The 25013-nt window shown below is 44.6% G+C and overlaps 1 protein-coding gene across 8 annotated transcripts in view; it reads right to left on the bottom strand.

Moving 5' to 3' along the window:
* Positions 1 to 25013, bottom strand: part of PDZD2 (PDZ domain containing 2) — a 257816-nt gene that overhangs the window by 67595 nt on the left and 165208 nt on the right. For 6 of the 8 annotated variants that reach the window (XM_060280333.1, XM_060280335.1, XM_035100945.2 and 3 more), the window contains 3 exons: positions 15712 to 15854; positions 13913 to 14045; positions 9039 to 9215 (listed from right to left, as the gene is read on the bottom strand). The exons of 1 other annotated variant lie outside the window; for it this stretch is intronic. In XM_060280333.1, coding sequence (XP_060136316.1) covers positions 9039 to 9215; positions 13913 to 14045; positions 15712 to 15854 — 453 coding nt within the window. The remainder of the gene's footprint in view (positions 1 to 9038; positions 9216 to 13912; positions 14046 to 15711; positions 15855 to 25013) is intronic. One more of the 8 variants, XM_060280336.1, reaches the window with a different exon arrangement.

Below are 25013 nucleotides of genomic sequence, written 5' to 3'. Positions count from 1 at the left end.
CTGTACCTGAACAGTGCAGTGCCCTTCCTTACACACAGCAGTAATTCCGATGGCATGATCCCACAAAGGTTAAATAACACCAACACACACACACACACACACACACACACACACACACACACACACACACACCTTTGCAAGTTCCAGTCTCATCTAAGCTCATGCATTCCTAACTTTGACCTGAAAGGGTGAAGTCTATTCAAGCACCTCCAAGAAACTTGCTAGAGTCTTCCTCTGTTGCCGTCTCTCCTTTCCCTTTCCCTCCCAAGGGTCCGGTTACCTGTGGCAGGGGAAGTCTTCATATCCCCAAATGAAAAGTAATACTATTTGCATCCCTTTCTACATTTGCCCTCCAGGCCAAAGGTTTCCGCCACCCCTGCTTTAGAGGCTGCAATCCCCACTTGCAGCTCTCCATTTAATTCATGCCAAGGCATCAATGTGTAGCTCTCAGCTTCATTCTTGCCCAGACAGGACTCCTGCATGCATATGTGACAGTACAATTTACTCAATTTTTTAAAAGGATTTTTATTTATACAGCCAAGAAAGAAGAACAATGCCAGAGGAAATAGTCCTATGTAAACTAACCACATATAGCTTTAGCACTGAGGACATCCCTTTCATGCTATCAAAGACAACAAAAAATATGAAAGAATCACTCCCAAGGTATTTTTCTGCCTGCCTTTTGCACTGTTTGCGCCATTATGCGCTCAGAGGAAAAACCTGCAAAGTATTTGATCTAAAGGCCCATTTTCAAATTATGTAGATGATGCTTTTTTGAAGCACAGCATGTTTAAAATACATTTTTAACAGAGCCCAGTAGGGTTCAAATTGCAGTCAGCTGCAGTGTTTTTGCAGGAAAGCAAAGTGCAGATGCGATGGAGCCACACATAAAGTGAAATGTTATTATATTAACAACAGCTAGATTGCAGAGTAACATTAGGGTTCATTTTGTTTTAATATCTTGTTTCCAAAATCAGATATTTCCACTAAAATTGATTGGTATATTCCATGTGGCCTAAAAAGAAGGAACGGAATATTTGAAGTCAGCATATTTAGGGAAATATGCCTCTCTGGGTGAGTGCATGCCAGCGCACGTGCATGCCTACCAATGCCTAGATGAAACATGGGAGACCCGTACCCAAATCTTGACCCAAATGTCCAAATTTGCCAGGATGTTGGATTTGCATGCAGCTTCCCTGTGTGGTGAGCCTTTGAGAGCAGCAAGTCATCACTTCTAAGCTGGAGGTAGGGGAATTTCCTTCCACTCCATGGGCCGGATCCTTATCAGGATCGGCCTCATAGGTCAGCTTTGACAGGTGTGCGTGGAAGGGGTGGTCATTGTTTCCGCAGGAATGCTGCTGCAACCCCCCTCCAGATTCTGGAAAGGGCTTTGCACTGGAATCCCCTGTTGAAATGGAGTCCAAGCAGACCCCGGAATCCTGCCGAACTGAGCAGGATTTAACCCCCGCTCATCAGCTGATGTTTTGAGGGTTGAATCCTCTGTACTCACCAGTACCCTACTCTGCACAGGCACCTGCAGCCAATGCAGGATTTCACTCCATCCTCCTGCCCATCATGAGTGATATCAGCTGATAGGTAGGTGGGTGTGGTTTGCGGAATATGGTCTTGCGAGTCAAATTAGACCCCCCTGGTCGGCCCACCTCTGTTCTCAGTGAAGTACCCTCAGGCCCTATACAGTAGTACCTCGGGTTACGAGCGCGATCCGTTCCGGGTCGCAGTTCGTAACCCGAAAAGGTCGCAAACCGAGCGTGCGCTTCTGTGCAAAGCGCCGAAAACACTTCCGGGTTTGCAGAGTTCGTAACCCGAACTGTTCGCAACCCGAGGTACGACTGTACTGGGCTCTACCCATGCAGGCTGGCCAATGCATAGCTGTCAAGTTCTCCCTTTTTAAAAGGGAAATTCCCTTATGCTGAATAGGTTTCCTCGCAAGAAAAGGGAAAACTTGACAGCTATGGGCCAATGAGAGGAGTATAAAAGGGGTTCCTGTTTCAGCTGGTGTTCAGCAAGAAGTCCCTCTCCAAATGAGGAACCGTCCAGCAACAGATGGGCGTGTGTCCAAGGAGACAGAAGAGGGATTGGAAATTACATTGCACAGTCAAAAGTCCTTGTGCTAGCACCACTGGATATCACCCAGGGTTTGTTTATTTACCGTATTGGCCCAAATATAAGCCACACCTCCCTCCCCCCCCCATTCCGATTGTGAAAAGTTAAAGTGCGGCCTATATTCGCGACCTTACGGTATTGCTGCTGAAACAGCTGCCACGGGGGCCATCGGGGGTGCGGGAAACACCACCTATCCCGACCCAGCAAAGTATGGCAGCTTCCCCACCCCAGGAAGCAGCCCGGGAGTGCGGGGCAACAGCACGCAACCCACCCGCCATTCCCAAGCCTTAGGGAGGTAGTGACAGAAGGTGGATGTGTCAGGACACAGGCGCGCAGTGTGCTTGGAATCAAGCGCTGGCACTGGCTTGGGAAGCAGGGTGCCGAGCGCCGGCTGCCCCCCGTTCAGGGCAGTAGAGCCGGGAGGCGAGCTGCACCCGCAAATAAGCCTTGAATTTTAAATGTGCAGCTTATTTGTGGGTGCGTCTTATATTCAGGCCAATACGGTATTTAGCCTGTTTCCATGGTGCAATTTTGCTAAAAATCTAGGGGTGTCTGAGGAGCTCGTTCTTTGCAAATCTTGGTGCAAACTATGCCGATCCGCAACTCCCGGACTAATGTGCAGATCAGGAAGCTGCTACCCTTTGGATTACATGCTCTTCCAAATCTTTGCAGGCAGTTCTCAAGAGACATGCCCTTGGTGGAGAGAGGACACATTTTGGAAATGTGTCTTTTGTGAGAAAGTAGTATTTAAATAAGGAATGTGTTTATTACAACAACAAAAATCATGAAGGGTTTGGTGACTTCTGTTTCAGTGTATCTGAAGAAGTGTGCATGCACACAAAAGCTTATACCAAGAACAAACTTAGTTGGTCTCCAAGGTGCTACTGGACATTTTTAAATATTTTTATATATATTTCGACTGTGTCAGACCAACACAGCTACCACCTGAATTCATAAAACTCAGATCAATACAAAAGCAGAATAACACAGACTCGGAATCATAGAATTGGAAGGGACCACAAGGATCATCTAGTCCAACCCCCTGCAATGCAAGATTTTTTTGCCCAACATGGGTTTCAAACCCACAACCCAGAGATGAAGAGTCTCATGCTCTACCAACTGAGCTATCTCAGCTTGGCTTGTAAAAGAACACATGCAAAAACCAACACAGGATGGAAATAGAGTTCTCCACCCCTACCAAAAAACATAAGTGGTTTATGGGCCACTCCTCACACAAGAAATGACATTTAAACTTTAACCAGGGATATCTAGTTTCTGTTACTAAAAGCAGGGGCATTACATCTCAGCAGGCCCACGTGAACTTCATAACACTGACAGGCGAGGAGAATTCGCTCCATAAATTTAAATAGGAAAACAAGCTTTTCAAGACTACGAGAACAGCTGCAAGGGAACTTCTAACATCGTGGGTGTATACATCCTAGCATCAAAGATTTGGCTCAGTTTGCATAATTAGGTGGTGTGGCTGAAGCTGCAGTAGCACAGAAAAACCAGAGGAGGAACAAGTGACTACCATCTCCATTCTGGGAGACTGTTCACTCATGTATGGTTTGGCTTAGTGTGATGAACAAACCAGGTCAAGGTCTGGGAGAAATTTCTTTATCTGCTAATTTAATTTATATCTGACCCTCCCATCAAAACAGGCCCCCAAGATGACTTACAAACTGATAAAACCCAAAGCATGTCATCTTTAAGATGTCAAGATATGAAACATATCTGAAGAGTTGTTCCATATGTACATGTTTTTATATAACACATGCCCCAGGACAAGGTCTGGGCCAGGACATTAGCACTCAATTTCAGCTGTCCCCTCGACAGGAACATCTACTTACAAGAGCGAAAGGGTTAGGAATTTTAAAAGCTTAACAATGCAGGAAAAGGTCCAGTATGGCAGTGAAACTGTACACAAATCTCAGCAGAAAATGTCATTTTTACATCCTCCCTTCCTTAACCTATCTGTAGCACTTTAGAACTTCAGTTTTAAAAACACACAAATATCACATTCACATGAATCATCATGGTTATTTATTATCATTAAACTCACTAGCCAAGGCTAAAGGGGAAGAGACAACTTAACACAAATATGAGAACATTATAGATCATTTTGGCTGTCTCAGTCCTGCAATAAAAACTTTTAATGTGTTCCCATCCGTCATCTTTCCAGCCCACATTTTATTGGTTTGGATTATTTTTTTGCGTAGGTTTCAATGCTGTACCAAGCTGTACCTTTTGCCTTTGTAATAAAGAAGCACTTTCCTTTTTAAACTGCAGCTATGAAACTTTGTTGCTACAATAGGCAAATAAGTTAAATAAGCTGGAAGAGTAATAATATCTCTGTTAAACTTCTGTCTGCCTCCAGAGCAAATTTGCTGCTCTGTAAACCTTCCTGGAGTTGAAACCAGCTACAACTTGGCTTAAACAGAGGGAAGATCCACACCATACATTTAAAGACCACCCAATGCACATTTAAAGCACATCCCCCAAACCCTGGGAACTGTAGTACTGGGAATTGTAGGTCTGTGAGAAAAGTCAAATGCTTAAAATATCCTTTAGATGCCCTCCAATGTATGTTGCGGCTGTGCCCAGATTCTGCCACTAAAACTCAGTGCTTCAATGTGCAGATGTGTGTCATTTCATGCTACCTCCTTCCATGGGTAAGAGAGAAGTTCCAGGGTCAGTTTCCTTGTTATGACGGAGGTTGGTGGAGCTTTCCGCCAGTCACCTAATGGACCAGCCTGTCAGGGGACCTTCCTACAGGGAACCTCCCCCCCATCCTGCTGACCAGCACTTTGTCCAGTGAGAGCAGCAGCAGCGGGTCAGGTGGGGGGAATGAGGAAGTTAGCAGGATGGAGGAGGCAAGGCTCAGTGATGTGGGAGAGCCCTTGCGCCACTTTGACCAGCAGGTAGAGGGAAACACGCAGCCCCTTCCAGCGCCCGAATTAAGGCGCGCCACCAAACGTAAGGTCGGGAGGAGGCGTTTTGGGGTGCCCAAACTCCTATGCTAGTCACGCAACAGGAAACGTCCACTCCCAGATTCTGCGAGTGACTAGGAGGTCATGTTTTCTGCTATCTCTGCACTGTAAATATTATGCACAATAAAACTGTTAAAGACAAGCACGGACTTGGGCATCTTTACTCCAGAGTAGCCACAACAACACCATTACAAGCCTCTATTGAATTGCACATGTGTGAACACCACCAGTCCATTTTTTTGGAATTGGGGGGGGCTGAAGTTCCTCCTTCCCCGTCTTGCTTTCTCTGCCATCAGCAAGATTTTAGCTTTGTAGAAAGGACTACCCACATCAGTTGAATTTATAGGTGCCATTGTTTCATCCTTGTAAGCATTCACTTAATTAAGTGTGATCTACCTATAAAATTGCCGGGGACCCAGGTGGCGCTGTGGTTAAACCACTGAGCCTAGGGCTTGCTGATCAGAAGGTCGGCGGTTCGAATCCCTGTGACGGGGTGAGCTCCCGTTGCTCGGTCCCAGCTCCTGCCAACCTAGCAGTTCGAAAGCACGTCAAAATGCAAGCAGATAAATAGGAACCGCTACAGCGGGAAGGTAAACGGCATTTCCATGTGCTGCTCTGGTTTGCCAGAAGCGGCTTTGTCATGCTGGCCACATGACCTGGAAGCTATACGCCGGCTCCCTCGGCCAATAATGCGAGATGAGCGCGCAACCCCAGAGTCGGTCACGACTGGACCTAATGGTCAGGGGTCCCTTTACCTTTACCTTTACCTATAAAATTAGCCTAAAATTGGGGGAGGGGGACTACCTTGGGCCTTTCCTTTTCCTTTTTCTCAGGTTGTATCATTTATTTAATTGTAAGCTTTCAAGGCAGGCCCGTGGTGGCTTCTTCCTTCAAATAATTGTGTACAGCACATAGTTATTCAAGGCACTTTTTAAAATAAACAACGTATCCTAGGAAATAACATATTATTATGTTGTAAGGAGTGCTATAGTTTGTCTTTTCACAACGAATGTATAAAGTCATCTGGGAATGCAGAAGCCAAGACCAGTTTTTTGCCTGGAAGGAGATGTTCCAAGAGAGATGCCTTGAAGGGCTTTTGAAGTTTGTTCAATTGCTTCCAAACGAGGCAGGATATTAAGGCAACTTTTAACCATAGTATCATATCCAGGCTTGTTTAGAAGTCATTAACCGTAGTTGTGCTGGGCTCACACATAATAGCAAGCTGTGGTTAAGAGCTGAATTCCCACTTGTTCTGCCACTTGTGCCTGGGGAAAATCAAAGCCGTAAGAAACAGTCCACCTGTTCATGTAAGATGCTTGTGCATATTCTGACTTACTAAGCAGGTGAACTAATGCCAATGTACTAGAAGATGCAAAGATTGCCAGTGTCGAAGCAATGATTTTTCAACATCAACTTCGTTGGACTGGTCATGTTGTGCGGATGCCTGATTATCGTCTTCCAAAGCAACTACCCTATTCCAAACTTAAAAATGACGCTGGTGGTCAACAAAAGAGGTTCAAAGACTCCCTCAATGCAAATCTGTATAAACACTGACAACTGGGAAACACTGGGCTGCAAGTGCTCCAATTGGAAAACAGCCTTTACCAAAGGTGTCATGGGCTTTGAAGACACTCGAACTCAGAACACAAGGGAGAAATGTGCTAAGAGGAAGGCACGCTTGGCAAATCCACACCGTGATCAACTCCCACCCGGAAACCTATGTCCCCACTGTGGAAGGACATGTGGATCCAGAAGTCATTTACGGACTCACTGCTAAAACCCTGTTTTGGAAGACAATCTTACTTGGCTACAAGTGATTGCCAAAAAAGAAGACTATGTGTGGACGGTGCTTCAAACTAGCTGGCGGCTGCTGCTATTATTATTATTATTATTATTTTCCAATGGGCATCAGCCACCATGGCATACAGCCCTCAGGTGGACTGGGGCCATTGCTTATTTGTAACTGAACTTATCAAAGGCCAGAACATTAATCCTTGCAGAGAATCCTGCTCTTTCTTTCTCTCTCACACACCCCTTTTCCAGGAGCTGCCCCAATGGATGTTGCTCTCCATTGCAGAAGTTTCCAAAACTGTACAAGACACCCTTTTAGGTAGGGTGTGGGAGTCCTATGCTCCACTACAGAGCGGTCCTACTGAATAGCCAGCAGGATAGGCATTTTTTTGGGGGGGGGGAATGCAATGAATAAGCATTATCAAAAATGAGCAAATAAAGAGTTCATTCAGGTTTTGTATGTGCGTGTGTAACGAAAACAGGTCTTTCTTTCTTTTTTGTACAATGTAAAGCAAAGCAGAGCCAAAGGTTTTGCAACACTGTAAAACTTTCAGAAACCAAATTCCCTCCCTAAAAACAGATGGTTATTATTTAAAAGGGGTGTTAGATTACACACATATATTGGCTATTTCAGCACCTGCAGGAAACAGACTTCTTGTACCTTTTGCAGCCCTCACCACTGCAAGGAACGAAAAGAGGGCTTGTTGTTTTTCATGGGGTTTTTTCCCATTAGACATTACTTTTACTGGGTTCAAGCCACAGTACTGGGTAATCCATATGGTTATTAGTATCAAGTGGGAATAAATTTTTTGCATATATTTTTTAAAAAAAACAACAACAACAATGCGCCCATCTTGTTTATACAGTTATGCTATACACTTTGTGCTTAGAAATATTTTTAGCCTGCTATCTAGGTCTATCCCTAAGTCTAATTAATTAACAGAAAGCAACGGTGTGGCAAAGCCCACAAACCAAGAAGGCAGCTGCTTCAACTCAAGAAGAAAAAGTAGGAAGTAGCAGATCCAGGAGGAAAGGACGGGTGCAAAAGCATGTATGCCCTAACAACAACAACAACAACAACAACAACGTATTACTTCTACCCCAACCATCCAACTGGGTTGCCCCAGCTATAAAATGAGTGTGTGTAGGATAGATGGCACTGGAACATTCATCCTGATTTGCTCACACAAAGCTTGCATGATGGTTAGATTGAGCATTTGTTCTGACTGGTTTGCAGGGAGGTTATACGACAATGAGCATTCATCCCACATTTATCGCGATTTGCTTGCAGGGTGTTTATGCATGTTCCTGCTAATCATTTGTTCATCCCATACTTTTCAGTGCATTTCCCCATCACTCTCCAAACTGCAAAAAGACATTCTTAAAACATTTATATGGGCGCGAGAACACTTTAATCCACTGGGCAAAACTAAAGTTCTGGTATGCACCTGAATCCCCCCTGCAAAGTACTGAGAGTCTGTACACACCTGCTGTCTGCACAACTCAATAGACTAATGTTTGTGAGGAGTCTATAGAGCAGAACGGGCAGCACATAAATCAGGATCTACAAGGAAGCGACTGGGTGATTTGCAGTAGGTTGACAAAGCTTTATGACTCTCAGTTGGTCAATAATAGCAACAACGAAAAGGACACACACTTAATTAGGCTGCTGAATTGAAGCTCTGGCCAAGAGTTGGAAATGACCACCCAGTTCCCTTATGACTCCATGATTCTATGATGCCAGTCCTAGCTTGATATCTTGATGTTATGATGATAAGACAAACTTACTGGAAAGGGAAGCTGTTGCATCATGAGTCACATTTCTAAAGCGGTAGTAGGGTTGCCAGACTCAATAGAGGACAGGACTTCTGTGCCTTTAATTGCCCTGCTCTCTTTTGAGTCTGGAAACCTTAAAGAGAAACCAGCAGACCCTTTGCTTGGAAATTAAACAAAGGGTCTGCTGGTTTCTCTTTAAGGTTTCCAGACTCAAAAGAGAGCAGGGCAATTAAAGGCACAGAAGTCCTGTCCTCTATTGAGTCTGGCAACCCTAAGCGGTAGCCATAGTTGCTGAAGGTGGCAGTCAACTTGCTAACCAAGCTATGTTCAAAGCAACATATCCAAAGCCACACTTACGGGTTCCAGGACTTCTGGCACCAGAATCTTTCCTTTGTCCTCCTCCTCCTCCTCCTCCTCCGGCTCTTCATTTTCTTTATTGTCAGTCCAGGGAGCCGCATCTTGAGCAGAGCAAGTGCTGATTAAGTCTGGCAAACTTGTAGATGGGTAACTGAGAAAATCCTCTTCTGCCCCTTCCTGTGAGGAGGAGGAGGAGAGGAAGAAGAACACTTGTCATTACTTGCACATACAAACTTAGTACAACAACCCTGCAAAGTTAGTGATGTAGTAGTATTGAATGATATCTTGTGGGTAAGGAGCATAGCTGCCAAGTTTTCCCTTTTCTCGCGAGGAAGCCTATTCAGCATAAGGGAAAATCCCTTTAAAAAAGGGATAACTTGGCAGCTATGGTAAGGAGAGATTGCCATGGTACATACTGGTGAAGACAGCTGCCTTGAGACTCCCAGGAGTGATCTAATCATACAATCCACACAAGCAACGAATGCAAGAACATAGCCTATTTCCACGAGCATAACACCCTTCAAAAATGTACACCTCCGTTTTTGTTTTTACATTAGTTATCTAATGGTTCTATTGCCTCCCTGGTTTCCTGCTTCTTTAATGGTTGTGTGTGTGTGTGTGTGAGAGAGAGAGAGAGAGAGAGAGAGAGAGAGAGAGAGAGAGAGAGAGAGAGAGAGAGAGAGAGAAACACTTTGAAGTTCTTTTGGTATTAAACAGTATATAAATGCATGAAATACATAAATTTTAAAACTTAGTATTTGTATAGCTTTTGCCACAGTTGTTTCGAGCATGGTGCTGATAACACCAAGGTTGCAGGTTCGATCCTCGTATGGAACAGCTGCATATTCCTGCATTGCCGGGATGCTAGATGATTCTCAGGGTCCCTTCCAGCTCTACAATTCTATGATCCTCATAGCTTTTCTTGTCTTGTCTTGTCTTACTGTAGGCTTATAGAATTCACTGCTTTCAGTTTCGCATACCCTCAGGAAATCACGCTGAGGACTGTGGGCTTCATCCATTATCTTTAAATCACAGCTAATTAGGGTACTACTCCACTCTGAGAATTGTAGCTGTGTAAGAGGGATAACTACTCTCACACCCTTAGCAAACTACAGTTCCCATGATTCTTTGGGGGAAGCCATGACTGCTTAAAGTGGTATGATACAGCATTAAATGCATAGTGCAGATGTGTTCCTCGTGAACCAAGGAGCTGAATCTGCAGTCAGGCAGGATTTATTGGTCGGAAACAGACAATAGTTTTGAAATGAGCTGAAATCAATGTGACGTGCCTGTGGTATACATTTCTTTTGTTCCATTTTGCATGTTGTTTTAAGAAAGGGGGGGAAGACAAGAAGCCATAATGTATTCATTGGAATAATTCACACTAACATGTTTGTTAGCTGATGACGGAAGCATGAAATGGCAAGTTGCATGCGCGGAGCAGCCATTACTATCCAACACGCCAGACCGGCCTTCCCCAACCTGGGGCTTTCCAGATCTTTTGGACCAATTCCCATCAGCTCCAGGCAGCATGGCCAATGATGGTGTGACGAAAAGTCCCACTCTCCACTACTAAAATGCGACACAGGAAACGAGAGGTGAAGCCACCCACCCTCTTCTCCTGCCGCCCTAAAATAAACCCCTTTTTACTTGTGGGTTTCTTAGTAAAGATTGCCTTCCAGCTTACATGGCCTGGTATCTTAAGAAACTCTAGGCTGTTTGACGGAATAACCTCTTGCCTACAGTAAAGGGTCTCACTCAGTTTGATTCCCCACTGTAAAAGTTTGCCCTTTCCACTCTGGCAACTTCGTGGCACCCCAGGTTATCCTCCTAAGCCTCGTCAGTGTAACTCTAGGACACAAACTGCCGCCTCTATTCCTGAGGTAAGTTTTGTCCTCTATTGAGCCACCACTGCTGTGAGTCCTGATACCCCGCTGGAACAATAAAGACGATTCTTCTTGGCAAAAAAAAGATGAAATTTTATTATCTTAAAAACATAGTAGTGTCTTTAACGTTTAATGTGTTTATCAGCTTTGTTTCATTTGTACAACAACTCGGTCAAACATTTAACCTCAAGCTTTCCTAAACCACTTCTAAATTCCCACTCTCCTGACCTCTCAACTTTCTTCACATCTCACCACTCCCTCCCCTTCTCCCTAACTGACCAAACCGACACTCCCCCCTTTTTAAACTGGGAACAGTCCCGCCCCCATCAGAATGTTATGTCAGTCAGGCTGGAGGTGGATTAACTCTTTTCCAGCCAGGTAGGAATAAACATTTCAAAACTGTGCCAATTCGTCACAGATGGCAGCTGAATTCCAAAACATATGGAGGACAGCAAGCAGGTCAGAGGAGGCTGCCACAGAAAGAACTTTCCCTCCACCACAATGCTTGCTTTTCAGCCGAGTCCCATTCACCCATTCAGTTGCATCAAATGTTGACTAGTCAAGTGAAGTGTGTGCATCCGTGAAGCAGCCCTTCACATCTCTCCTGAAAATGAACACAGCACAACCTGTAGTTCACCTGAAGCAGATTCTGGCAGGGTTTTCTCCTAGGAGAATTCATGTCAGTCGTAGAGATTCTGGTGTGGCGTGACTGGAGAAAGGACTTCGGGAAGGTGTGGGCCAAAATCCAGCTCTTGAAATGCAGCTCAACTCAAAGGCAAACACATCAACCTACATTCTGAATGGTTCTACTGACAAGGTGAGGGATACACTGCGGAGCTGCTGCCAAACTGGCTGATACTAAATAACTCCAACTGAAATGTTGCAGAAGTCATCGTAAGCTAACGACTCTTGATTTGGCGGATGTGTCTTTTGCTCATGGTACAGGGTTTTAAATTTTGGACATGGCTGCAAGAGGCAATGTTGCAATTCATGGTCACATTCCAGCCAAGGAATGTGTGATCTGGGCAAGGAGGGCGGCCTGGGAAAAGTTGGATAGAGAAGGCCAGACAGAGAGGTCTCAAGGGCCACACTCAAGGTTTCTCATACGTACTCTAGCATGCAGTGGAAGCATGAGAGAAGAGTTAAGCGTTGGAGGGTGGTCACCGGGTTAATAAACAACCCCTATTAAACTTTGTTAAATGGCACGTGATAGCCAGAAAAAACATTTGCCGAATTTTGGAAAAGGAATAGAAACACAAACAGAAAGATTTGGGAACTATTAGAAATGGTTACACTGACAACGCTTCCGAGAAATATAGATTAACAATGAGGGAACCATAATAAAGGACAAAAGTGGAAAGGACCTAACAGAAGCAGAAGACATCAAGAAGAGGTGGCAAGAATACACAGAGGAATTATACCAGAAAGATATGGAGGTCTCGTACACCCCAGGTAGTGTGGTTGCTGACATTGAGCCAGACATCTTGGAGAGTGAAGTCAAATGGGCCTTAGAAAGCACTGCTAATAACAAGGCCAGTGGAAGTGGTGATATTCCAGCTGAACTATTTAAAAATTTAAAAGATGATGCTGTTACATCTACACTTAATATGCCAGCAAGTTTGGAAAACTCAGCAGTGGCCAGAGGATTGGAGAAGATCAGTCTACATCCCAATCCCAAAGAATGGCAGTGCCAAAGAATGCTCCAATTGCGCTCATTTCACACGCTAGCACGGTTATGCTTAAAATTCTACAAGGAAGGCTTACGCAGTATGTGGACCGAGAACTCCCAGAAGTGCAAGCTGCATTTCGAAGGGGTAGAGGAACCAGAGACCAAATTGCAAAAATGTGTTGGATTATGGAGAAAGCTAGAGAGTTCCAGAAAAACATCTACTTCTGCTTCATTGACTATGCAAAAGCATTTGACTGTGTCAACCACAGCAAACTATGGCAAGCTCTTAAAGAAATGGGAGTGCCTAATCACCTCATCTGTCTCCTGAGAAATCTCTATGTGGGACGAGAAGCTACAGTTAGAACTGGATATGGAACATCATATTGGTTCAAAATTGGGAAAGGAGTACGACAAGGTTGTATATTGTCTCCCTGCTTATTTAATCAAACCTGTCCATTCTGAAGGAAATCAGCCCTGAGTGTTCACTGGAAGGACGGGCTCCAATACTTTGGCCACCTCATAAGAAGAGAAGACTCCCTGAAAAAGACCCTGATGTTGGGAAAGATTGAGGGCACAAGGAGAAGGGGACGACAGAGGACGAGATGGTTGGACAGTGTTCTTGAAGCTACCAACATGAGTTTGACCAAACTGTGGGAGGCAGTGGAAGACAGGAGTGCCTGGTGTGCTGTGGTCCATGGGGTTACAAAGAGTCGGACACAACTAAACGACGTGTGAGAAGGTGGGATTTAATGACCCAATACATATATTAAAGGAAGATTAGAAATAAAATTGATGGTGATAGTTAAGATATGAGAAACTGGGCTGTTAATAGATTAAAAGGAATTCATTTGTTTTCCCATATTGTTGTATGTATTGATGGAAACAATTAGATGCATATTTTGCACTTTAATCATTACAACATTTCATGCCATGGAATAACACGGGGTGACAATGGTTTGAACACATATTCTCTGCCTCTAAAACAAATGTCTCGGGAAGCAGAAAATGTGTTCCAATGCCACTTTGAACACACATAGGAATGTATAACACCCCCATATAGCTCAACCAATAGCCATTGTGGGACCTCTTCTCCATTAATTTAATAAAACATACTAAGCTAATTTTTATTGTCCATTGTTGCAATGGCAAATTCCCCAGGTTATTGATTCACTGGGTGAAGATGTTCTTTTGTCAGTCCTGAATTTTCCCAACCGTTTTTCAAAAGCCATCTAAGCTAGTGGCTACGGTCACGTATTGGAGGAGTGGATCTCCTGTGCACACCCAAATGTACTGAATCCATTTAATGGACTATTACCTACCCTGCTTGCAACCACCAGGTACACAAGGCCTTCGGCCGACCGAAGAAGAGCAACAGCATCTTGATGGGAGAGGCCAACCAAAGAGTGCCCATTGATCATGAGCAGTTCATCGCCAACTTTCAGTCTACCATCTCTAAGGAAAGAGAAAAAGGACAACAAACACTTTTCAGTTTCATGGGGAATGTTTCTAGGTTCTGAAGCGTCAAGAAAGTTATTATTCTGTAGGCGAACATTATATTCTGATGCTACTGCTCAAGGAACAACAGGAGGTACCACGTCATTTGGGCAAAAGTGTTGTTGTTGTTTTTAATAATAATAAAAAATACGGGTCACCACACCCCCCCTTGCCCAGTCAAAGAAAGCAAGAATAAATGTCGCCGCTTCCTTTTCCCCATCCTCCTACTTTCAGTGGGGAAGTTTCAAGTCGAATATAGGAGGCACCGCCTGGATTTTGTTAATAATGAATATTCAAGTCACTCCACATTTACTTAACACCTTCTCTGGAGCGTCTCGGAGCACTTTATAGACACTAACGATATCACTGGTAAGTAGGTCAGCTTTAATATTAAATTTTCTGTGGAGCAGTTAACTCGCTCACTTGCTGTGGAGTAGTTAGCTCGGCATGCTCCCTTTCCTGTAGTACAACTGCCCAGCACCAAATCCATCTCCCCAGGTAGGAGCACCGGCAGACTTCTGCCAGCCTCTTTTTCAAGAGATGGACTAGTAGTACCCTGCCAAGGCTTATGTGTGGAGTACCTGACCTACTTTCTCACTGTGGCAAGGGAATCCTATAACATGCTGCAACAGTAAGGTTGCCCGAAAAAATCTCAGCAACAAAGAACAACCTAAAGCAGTGATGGGGAATCACTGGCTGCCCAGATGGTGTTGGGACTCCAACTCCCATCCGTCCCAGACAGCATGACCAATGGTTAGGGATGGAGAATGAAGGTACTCTTCATGAAAATGAGGTGTACATGTACATTTTATGCTGGGCCGAAAAACCTCCAAGTACCCCTTTCTTCCACCTGCATAAGAAATGCCATCGCATACAGGACGACGGGATCTCATTATATGGCTGTTTGCATTCCAGGTTCAGGAATCTATTGCAGATTTTTGAAACCTGGTGGCTTCCAGATTTCCAAATAAGCCTTGCTCAAATTGCTTCAGTCTCTGAGATCTCTGATTTTCCTGCTGGTAGAACTGGAACAGCAAGAAACTCAAGGGTGCTCCAGGCAATTTATTTACTAACACCAGGCACATCACGGGCAGGAGGGTGTTGGCAAAGGGAGTAATATCTCTCTGGGGTTGGTGCTTCGGGGCAGAGCACACTCTTCCAGGGACTTATTCTATCGAGCTTCATATCAAGATTTCTGGTGTGTTGCAGCTTCTGCTTCTGCTGTAGAAACTAAAAACCCTGATATGAGACTTGAAAGAATCTAGACGGAGCAGGGGGTTAGATGGGTGTCCTAGAAGAGCCCTAGTGGGGCCTCTAGAAGTTGCCTTCAGTATGATGAAGGCTTAAGAAATGTTTTTAGTGGTGAGATTTGGTGGGAGTGGCTGTGTGGGGAAACAACTGTTGCAACAGCATCAATTTTTTGTTTTCCTTTTTCTCTTTTGTTTTGCATTTGAATTTAAAGTTGCTTTGAGGGCCAATCCTTGCTGAAAAGTGGGGTATAATTTTTTTTAAAAAAAAACTAATTTGGCAGCTGCCCACTGCTTTCATTTACTTAAACCTTTGTGTTACACCCAAACGATGGGATAGTCAGGTGCGCATGATGTGACAACAGAACAACTCGTACCTGTGAGCACAGCCTCCTTCTTCCACCCGTGCAATAATGATGGCGTGAGGAGAACGCTTCGATCCTCGGCCTCCGGTGATCTGGATTCCCAGCCCATCTGTTCCCTTCATCATGGTCATCTTCCATATCCGGCAACCTTCTCGCTGGGAGAGGAATTTTCAGAGAGTTCTTGCATTTTTATTTAGGAGAAGACACTTTCCAGCTGCATCTTAAAATTCCTCACTCTGGCTGAGAGATCTAGCAGACCAGATCAGCCTGTGCAAACTGAGGCTTTTGTTTTGTTGGAATGGGAAAGGCAAGAGGCCTCAGACCTTTTGCTTCTCCCTTTGCCAGCAAAGGAAACTTGGGCGCTTGAGATATTACAGGTCATAGTTGAAGCATATTGTTGCACTTTTTGCACATGCCCATCTCCTAAATACAGTGGTACCTCACAAGACGAATGCCCTGCAAGACGAATTTTTCGCAAGAGGAATGCGTCTTGCGATCTGATGGTGACTTGCAAGATGAATTCGTTTTGCGAAAAATTCATCTTGCGAATCACGGTTTCCCATAGGAATACAATGAAATTTAATTAATGCGTTCCTATGGGCAAAAAAAAAAAGAAAATTCAATGCATTCCTATGGGAAACTGCGATTCAAAAGACGAATTTTTCGCAAAACGAATTGACTCGCGGAACGAATTAAATTCATCTTGCGAGGCACCACTGTATCAAAATGCAACCATGTTATGTCCCATTTTTCAGTAATCATCATAGAAGTGCATATATTCAAGTTAATATTCAGCTGCAAGTATTTTGTATTAACTGAAGTAAGTACAAGCAACTCCCAATTTACGTGTGTCTAATCGATGTGCGACCCCGCCGAACCCAGAAGTGACTTTAAAAATGGTAATAAGGGCCCTAAAAGAGGGGGGAAAGGCAATTTAAAAGATATTGACAAGTGGGGCCTGCCAACTCATCAAGGGATATTACAGCTCCCTCGCTGAATTTTCAACTTGGGGGGGGGGTATGTCTCAAGACGTCTGGAAGAACTTTCTTTTGGTAAGAGTGGTTCAATAGTGGTATGGATTCAAATTACAAGGGAGGAGATTCAGACTAAATATGAGAAAGAACTTTCTGACAGTAAGAGTTGTTGGCCAGTGGAACAGACTCCCTCAGGTGGTTGTGGACTCTCCTTCCCTGGAGGGTTTTAAGCAGAAGTTGGGGGGGGCATCCCCCTAGATGCTTTAGCTGAGATTCCTGTATTGCAGGGGGTTGGACTAGATGACCCTCAAGACTCCTTCCAATGCTACAATTTTATGAATCTTTTATTCTAAGATTGCTTGTCCATAGAAAAAGTATGCAGGCAATATTATTCCTAATTGCTCACTAAGAGGCAATACCATGAACTACTTTGAGCATATATGGGTACCTGACTTTCCTGGCTTTCCCTGCCCCTTTAGGCTCCTGTGCACTCCAAAATCCCTGGCTAACTGGCCTGATATCTACTGGGACAAAACATGCACACTTCCAATTCCAGGTAACAAATATCTCTTTGCTCTTGCACTGCACAAAAGTACAGAAACGGTGCTGGCAATTTATCTGGAGGCAAGGTGTACTGGAAGGCTGTTGGGTAGAAAATCCAGCTCGATTTTCAGATGCAAGCTGACATATGGGGGTTACAAGGGCGACTAAACCCCCCCCCCCCGGCCCGGTACTTGGCAGAGACTTTGCTGCAAAAGGTGAAGAGCTTGTGGTAAGAGTGAGATGGTTGTCTTTTGGCACGTCTTCCTTGTCAGCAGCACTCAACAGACAGGCCCCAAGCACTTAGCCAGGCATCGTTTTAAGTGAAAGAGAGGAGCATTTGCCATAATTGAACATAACAGTTTGCAGAAGAAGATGTTATTCTAGTGCTATAAGGTTCTTTCTTTGTTTGTTTTTTTAAAAAGGGATTCCCATGATACACCGAAACTCAGGTGCTTATTGCACTGCAGTATTTTACCATTCTGTACTCATTTATTCAACCCCACCCCCCACTCCATATTCATGAGCTTCATTATATCAAACACAAACAACAGAATCACAGATTATAAGGACCCAACAGAGCGCTTTATATCAGATCAGGCTATGTGCCTAATATTGTCTGCTCTGACCGGCAGCATCCTTCCAGGAACTCAGGCAGAGAAAGACCCATCACACAATCCTAGGAGGCTGGTGCTTATTTAGCTGAACTCTGATGGTCAGACCACCTTCATCGTTCCCCATCCTGATGAACCTAGGCAAGCCAAATCAACGCAGAGCAGTTCCCCTGAAGAAAGGTCTCTCTATCCAGAGCAAATCTTTCCTGGTGATTTAAGCAACAGAACCGCACACCTTCATTTAGGAGTGTGGCCAAACCTTGGCAATGGCGCTACAAGTGGCACAGGCAATGGGAGCCTGCAACCGCCCTGCATTGAGCCATGAGAGGAGCCCCAGGCTAGGCTATGGCAGACCTAAAGGCCTGCCAGGCTGCCAGTTTCCTCTCCGGCATGATGGTGCTGTCTGCTACTTGACTCAGGAAACTAGAGGCAATACCGTGCCAAGGTAATTCAGCAGCAGTGTGTGGCAGAGCCAACACAAAACACCACTGGCCACCATGACCTTGGGGCAAGTTAAACACACACCTTACATTTAATAGTTGCAGTGGGTCGTATGGAATGGCAGACAATATTGTGAGCCTTGAGCAAAAATCATGATCGATAGCAGGTAATAGATAAAGAGTAGTAGACAGATACAGTGGTACCTCTACTTACGAATTTAATGCGTTCCGAACACATATTTGTAAGTCGGGAAAAAAATGTAAGTCGAATCCCATAGGAATGCATTGGGAGAAAAAATTCGTAAGTCGAAGCAACCCTATCTAAAAATTCGCAAGTAGAAAAAATCCTTTCTAAACCGCATCCAAGATGGCGGACGGAGCTCCATTTGTAAGTAGAAAAATTTGTAAGTAGAGTTATTTGTAAGTAGAGGTACCACTGTACAGATAGTAGATCAATAGATGCAGCAAACCCTTGGAATCCCTTTCATTTTTGTTTCTCCCTCCATCACCAATGGCTTCTTTAGTCTCCCCAGATGTGGTGACCTTCCTTCTTGTCACTTGGTCCTTCCACAAAGCAGTACCTTCCAGTTGTTTTGAGCTACAACACCCATCAGCCCCAGCCATTATGGCCAAAGTTAAAAATATCTAGGGGACATCAGCTTGGGAAAGGCTGGCCTACTCTCTTCCCCAACTATTGCAGTTGCAGATGCCCATTGGTTGCCCTAAAATGCTTAACTTTAGGTAGATCATGCCCTGTGGCATATATATTTTCTCGCATGTGACTTTCTTTTCCCTGAACAGGCCTTCTTTTTGGATATCATAAAGGGATCTAGCTAAAATTTGCATTTAAAAGAAACGAAAATCTCCATGTGCATACACTACAAAAACAATTAAACTGTGTTCAAAGTGGCAAGAATTTCATTTTCTGTCTCATTATGTGTGGAAATGGGTTATCTGTGTTATATAACAGACCCCGAGTGAGAATAACACTTGTTAATTTCATGCTGCTCCCAAGAGTTATCTGCCTACGTCAGGAAACTGCATTGACCGTCAGAAATATACATCTATCTTTGGAACCCATCTACAGATTGAATTGCATGTGTCTGTGATACAGCTGCTAAGAGGTTATGTCTGGCCAGGACTAAGCAGGAAAGCTTGAATCGCACTTGGCTCAAGGCAGCGCCATTAAACCCCTTGATTTCATAAGCACCAAATTCCATCATTAATAAAACAAAAAGGAACGCTATTTGTTCTCCTGAGTAAAAACACAGCCTGTGCGAAAAACATTCTGTTATCAGAAATTCAATACCTCTGGGATTAAAAACTGCATTTGTATACACACACACACACACACACACACACACACACACACACGTAACATGCACAGTTATCTTAAATTTGAAGAAAACATTGTCAAAAACAATGTCAGCCTCCAAATTTTATTTGCTCTTTCACCTATTGTTTTGTTTTCGGCAGCATCTTTTTTTTGTTACCTTATTATTTTGTAAGCTACCGTACTTTGAAAATGCCTTGACTTGTAAAGTAGGTTCATAATTTAAATGAATGAATAATTGAATTGGGGCTTCTGGTGAATTAACGCTCAGCATCACGACATCATGAAAACTGTACTATGCACTGCGGAGGAGGAAGGGGGGAATCAACAGGTTTGGGGGCAGGAATCCAGTTTCCAATAACGGCCACATCCGGATGATCTCAGTAATCCAAGATATGAACAAATCCTGTGCTTCCTCATTGCTCCTGCCGTCATACATTCAGGGGGCAGGAAACCCAGCTCCAACTGAGCTGCTCAGCCAAGCCATGCCCCCTGTTTATGGGTAGCTGCCAGACCTGAATGAAGACTAGCCAGCCCAGGTCCACCAGCCAAGCCAAGCCACACACCCTAGCCTGCCTGAGACTGGTCAATTCAAACGGGCAGGCTTCCCAGGGGCCCATGTGGCCGTCGGAGGAAGGTAAAGTCCTCCAATGGTCACGCGGGGCTGTATGACTGCCCAGAGCAGTCAACTGTTGGGATCATTTTTCTTATCCAAAATGATAAACTATGGTTGTTGTTGTTTAGTCGTTTAGTCATGTCCGACTCTTCGTGACCCCATGGACCAGAGCACGCCAGGCACTCCTGTCTTCCACTGCCTCCCGCAGTTTGGTCAGACTCATGTTCGTAGCTTCAAGAACACTGTCCAACCATCTCATCCTCTGTCTCCTTGTGCCCACCATCTTTCCCAACATCAGGGTCTTTTCCAGGGAGTCTTCTCTTCTCATGAGGTGGCCTAAGCATTGGAGCCTCAGCTTCACGATCTGTCCTTCCAGTGAGCACTCAGGGCTGATTTCCTTCAGAATGGATAGGTTTGATCTTCTTGCAGTCCATGGGACTCTCAAGAGTCTCCTCCAGCACCATAATGCAAAAGCATCAATTCTTCGGCGATCATAGTTTAAAAACTATGGTTATCGCCTTCTAATCAAGGCAGGTTATGAAGCTATGGTTTACACCTGGCTTAGTAAAGGGTCTTCTTCAGAAGCTGCTAACCATTGTATCCCATCTAGGAGAGACTCCTGGCTTGTGTGTTGCCTATACAAAGGGAAGAGCTGAGCAGCTGCATGCAGAGGAACGAGACTCAGAGCTGCATTACAACATGCAGCCTGCCCCGTGCGCTCAGTTAGCCTGCTGCCCTCAGGTGTAGTGGTTCAGAGGCAAAATGTGGTTCCCTGTGCGGTTGGCTCTTGAACTTGCAGCAGGGGAGACGGCCATCTTGTTTTTCACCTCAGGCAGCAAAATTTCTTGGACCTGCCCTCGCTGAATATGGCTGCTCTGTAATTCCCTCCAGCCCAGAAACAAGAAAGCCAGACAACTACAGCATTAAAAAAAATATTTAAAAAATCTAGAATCTTTGAAGTGAACAACTGTTATTAGACTTTAAGCCTCTAGGCCAGGCCTGTTTTCATTTTTACCTGAAAGTGCTTTAAAAAATAGTAAATGTGATTATTATGAAGCAAGCTCTTACCATAGAATATAACAGGAATTGATTTTCTTTCTTTTTTTTAATAAGAGCAGCAAATAAATGCAGAGAAGGCCTGGGAAAGGTTGGATCACCGAGCATTACAGTATCCATTCTTAAAGGCTTGCATTTATTGATCATTTTTACATTAATATATATTCCTTTAGTAGGAGCTGCACATTTTCAGCCACAAACTAGCCTTAGGTATTTTCGCACCTAAAGTAAAAAAAATATGCTCCTGTTTTGGAGTTGCTGCTGTTGTTTTTAATAGTACACAAGAAAACAGAAACTGAAGGCAGAAAAAATTGTGCCCCCTCTGGAATCCCTGCGCGAAGAGACTGTTTTGTACGGACCTATGGAGCTGTTTTACCAAGTATCAGACCACTGGACCATCTAAGTCCAGTCTACTCTGATGGGCAGCAGCTCTCCACAGTCTCTGGTAGGATTGCTTCCCAGCATCCACTGCCTGAGATCTTTCAACTCAGGGATGGGGAACCTGTGGCTTTCCAGGTGTTTTGGCCTCTGATCCCCACCAGCTGTTCAGAGGAAAGTGGAGGTTGGACTTCAGTACCTCGCATAGCTGCCAAGTACCCCGTATTTCCCAGGAAACCCCCGTTTTTCCTTACCATTTCCCGGAGGTCTCCCGTTCCAGCTCCTCTCCCATTAATTTCCCTTATTTTGGTTCCTGTCGGCGGTCATTTTTCTAGTGCCGCTTTGCCCATCTATGGGCACCAGAAAATGGCTGGCGCCGGCACCGGACGTTGCATCTACGCATGTCCAGAAGTGCGTAGACGCAACTTCCGGTGTCGCTTTGCCCATCTATGGGCACTGAAAATGGCCGGCGCCGACACCGGAAGTTGCGTCTACGCACTTCCAGACATGCATAGACGTGACTTCCGGCGCCGGCCATTTTCTGGTGCCCATAGACGGGCAAAGCAACACCGGAAGTTGCGTCTATGCACTTCCGGACATGCGTAGACGCAACTTCCGGTGCCAGCGCCGGCCATTTTCAGTGCCCATAGATTCGGAGCCATTATCGACACCATAGATCCGGTGTCGTGCGGCTGCCGATCCCAGATTTCTCCGCGAGAGACTTGGCAGGTATGCTACCTCGTGAAGGCCCACAAGCTCTCCACACCTGCTTCAACTGGAACTACTGGAGATTGAACCTGGAGCCTATGGCATGGAAAGCATCGCCACTGAGCTATGTTGTTGCTTCATGGTTAGGCTGTCCCTACCAGGTGCACAGGAAAGAGCTGTTCTCCTCCTTGCATATATGTAACAGAGGATGGCCTGCAGGCACATGGTGCCATTGCACTACTGAAGCTAAGGAGGCCTGGCCTTATAAGTCACCTCGATGGGAAGCCATCTGGGAGCCATATGTGAGCAGCTCTGCAGATCAAGAGCAGGATATTTCTATTTATCATAGAAGCAACTCTGCTTAACACAATGGCTGCAGTTTCTTCCAGGCTTGATTTCAGCACTAAGCTAGGAAATGCGGGTGTGAAATATCTTCACAGTTCATCGGGGGCACCAAAAATACAAACACCTAATAAGCCTGTAGTCTCCCAGTTGGTTCCCCGTGGCGGGCAATTTCCTCACATGATAAAGAGGCAATGATCTGTGAAAGTGGATTAGGTGATAAATAATTGCGCCGTTTCAAATCTTCAGGTTAATCGGGTGCATCTGCAATTATCTGGTGAACTGTGCTCATGTGTGAATTCAGCCTTTAAATGGGTTTCTAAGACGTCCAGGATCAAACTGTCAGTCAGTCAGTCATTCCAGCATTTTGGAATAAGAAAATTAATCCATCACGGCCAAAATATGACAGTTTTGAATCCTTGGGGAAAGTCTTAAAAAGAAGCAAAGCTTCCATTTTTCTTTCTCCCCTTTTATTGATCCCCTAATTTTTCCCTATAGCTGGTGTTAAAATGGATTCCTTAATGCAATGGTGTACTATTTCAATACATTTTTGTGGACTGAACCCTGAGCACCAAACAACAGAAGGGGGCTTTGATAATAATGCCTTATTGTTAAAATTATTACAAGCAAGTATAATGATATGAAAGAGAGACCACTAGAACAACTGGCAAAGTCTCTACTGTCAAATCTCAGGGCAATCTCCCATCAACAAAGAGTAAGAGCCAATTCACACAATACATTCTTAGGTGTGTACTTAAGACAATTGAAGTGCACACAACCTATAACAGTAAGGTGTGAATACAGTAAGCATGCATCATTCAAGTACACTCAGAAGCGAGTGGCATAGATTGGGTGGTTTTTGTACTCTTCTGTCCTTGCAGATATCATGTGATGATGTCTTGCTTGGTTCTTTTGAGCAAGTGGAAGGTGACTTCATTAGGGAAGGCGGCCTCACATTCTAAGACCCCACTTGATAGAATCATAGAATTGTGGAACTGGAAGGGCGATTTCCTCTCACACCACAGAGCCAAGAAAGAAATTCAAGGTGGGGTAGGAAGGTAGTTAAAGTACAAAATAAATAAATAAATTGTGGAGCCAATGTGTTGAACCAAGTGCTGAGCCAAGATTCAGCCCGGGACTGAAGAGAGCTGAGTTCGATTCCCACGCGGCCACACAAAGTCCACCTGGTAACCTTGGGCCAATCACGGTATCTCCCAGGGCCAAAGACAGGGTTTAAAAAAGGAAGGGAAAACTCCCTGAGCAACCTGGAGGATACAAATGGTACTCTAAAGATCAAAGATGGGGGCGCCCTACCCAGAGATGGGGACGACATTGTTGGGTTCCAACTCCAAGGAGCCCCACATGGCATGTTTAATGGTCTGGGGTGGTGGGAGTTGTTGTCCAACAACATCTGTGGAGCCACTGGTCACCCACATCCTTGATGTCGATATTCAAGTGTATTTATCTCTCTTTAGCATCCTTCACAAAATCCAGGGTTTAGGATTCATCATTGAGAAAGGTTTCAGGACTAAGATGTAGTGTGACCCGGGGGGGGGGGCAATTTCTTTTTCTTTTTTATTAAAAAAAAAAAAGCTCAATCCAGCTGGTGGTGTTTCCAAATGACTCTTAAAAACAAAGGGTGATTGCATTAGTTCAGGTGCTTGCAATGGCTTGATAGAATGTTTAAAGACTTTGCCAAGGAAATTATGTCAGCAGCTAGGCTGCTGAAAAAGATAGTTCCCTGGAGCTCATTTCTGTTCGCAGGCAGCAATAACACAAGTTTTTCAGCTCATCATCTGCAAGGCCTATTTCGTGCCTCTGCATTCTGCAGCCCTTTAATCATAGAGACTCGCCAGGCTTCATGTCCCCAGCAGGTTCCCCCTCTCCTGTTATGCATGGAAAACAAATAAACTCCGCTTGCTTTCATTGAGGGAACGAAATAATGGGGGAAACAGTTTGAAGTCAGAACTCCAATAAAAAGCCGGGCAGGTCCAAATAGCTCTAATTGAAGGAATGTGAGCAACTACATCAGTATTTCTGATCTCTACAATTAGAGGCCTATGCTGACCCCCTTACCTGTAGGAAAGGGGTGTGGGCTGGGCAGGGTCCCAAGAACCAAAAAAGAGAGGTATACCGTATTTTTCGCTCCATAACGCACACTTTTTTCCTCCTAAAAAGTAAGAGGAAATTCTGTGCGTGTTATGGAGCGAATGCGTGGTCCCTGGAGCCGAATTGCCCAGGGGCGAAAAGCAGATCGTGCTTTTTTTTTTAAGAAAGAGCTAAAGGCTAACAAGAGGGAAAGAGGGTGTTTAA

Source organism: Zootoca vivipara, chromosome 11 (genome assembly GCF_963506605.1).
Source record: "Zootoca vivipara chromosome 11, rZooViv1.1, whole genome shotgun sequence".
In the NCBI taxonomy this organism is placed as follows: domain Eukaryota; kingdom Metazoa; phylum Chordata; class Lepidosauria; order Squamata; family Lacertidae; genus Zootoca; species Zootoca vivipara.
This window is presented reverse-complemented; position numbering and strand designations above follow the sequence as displayed.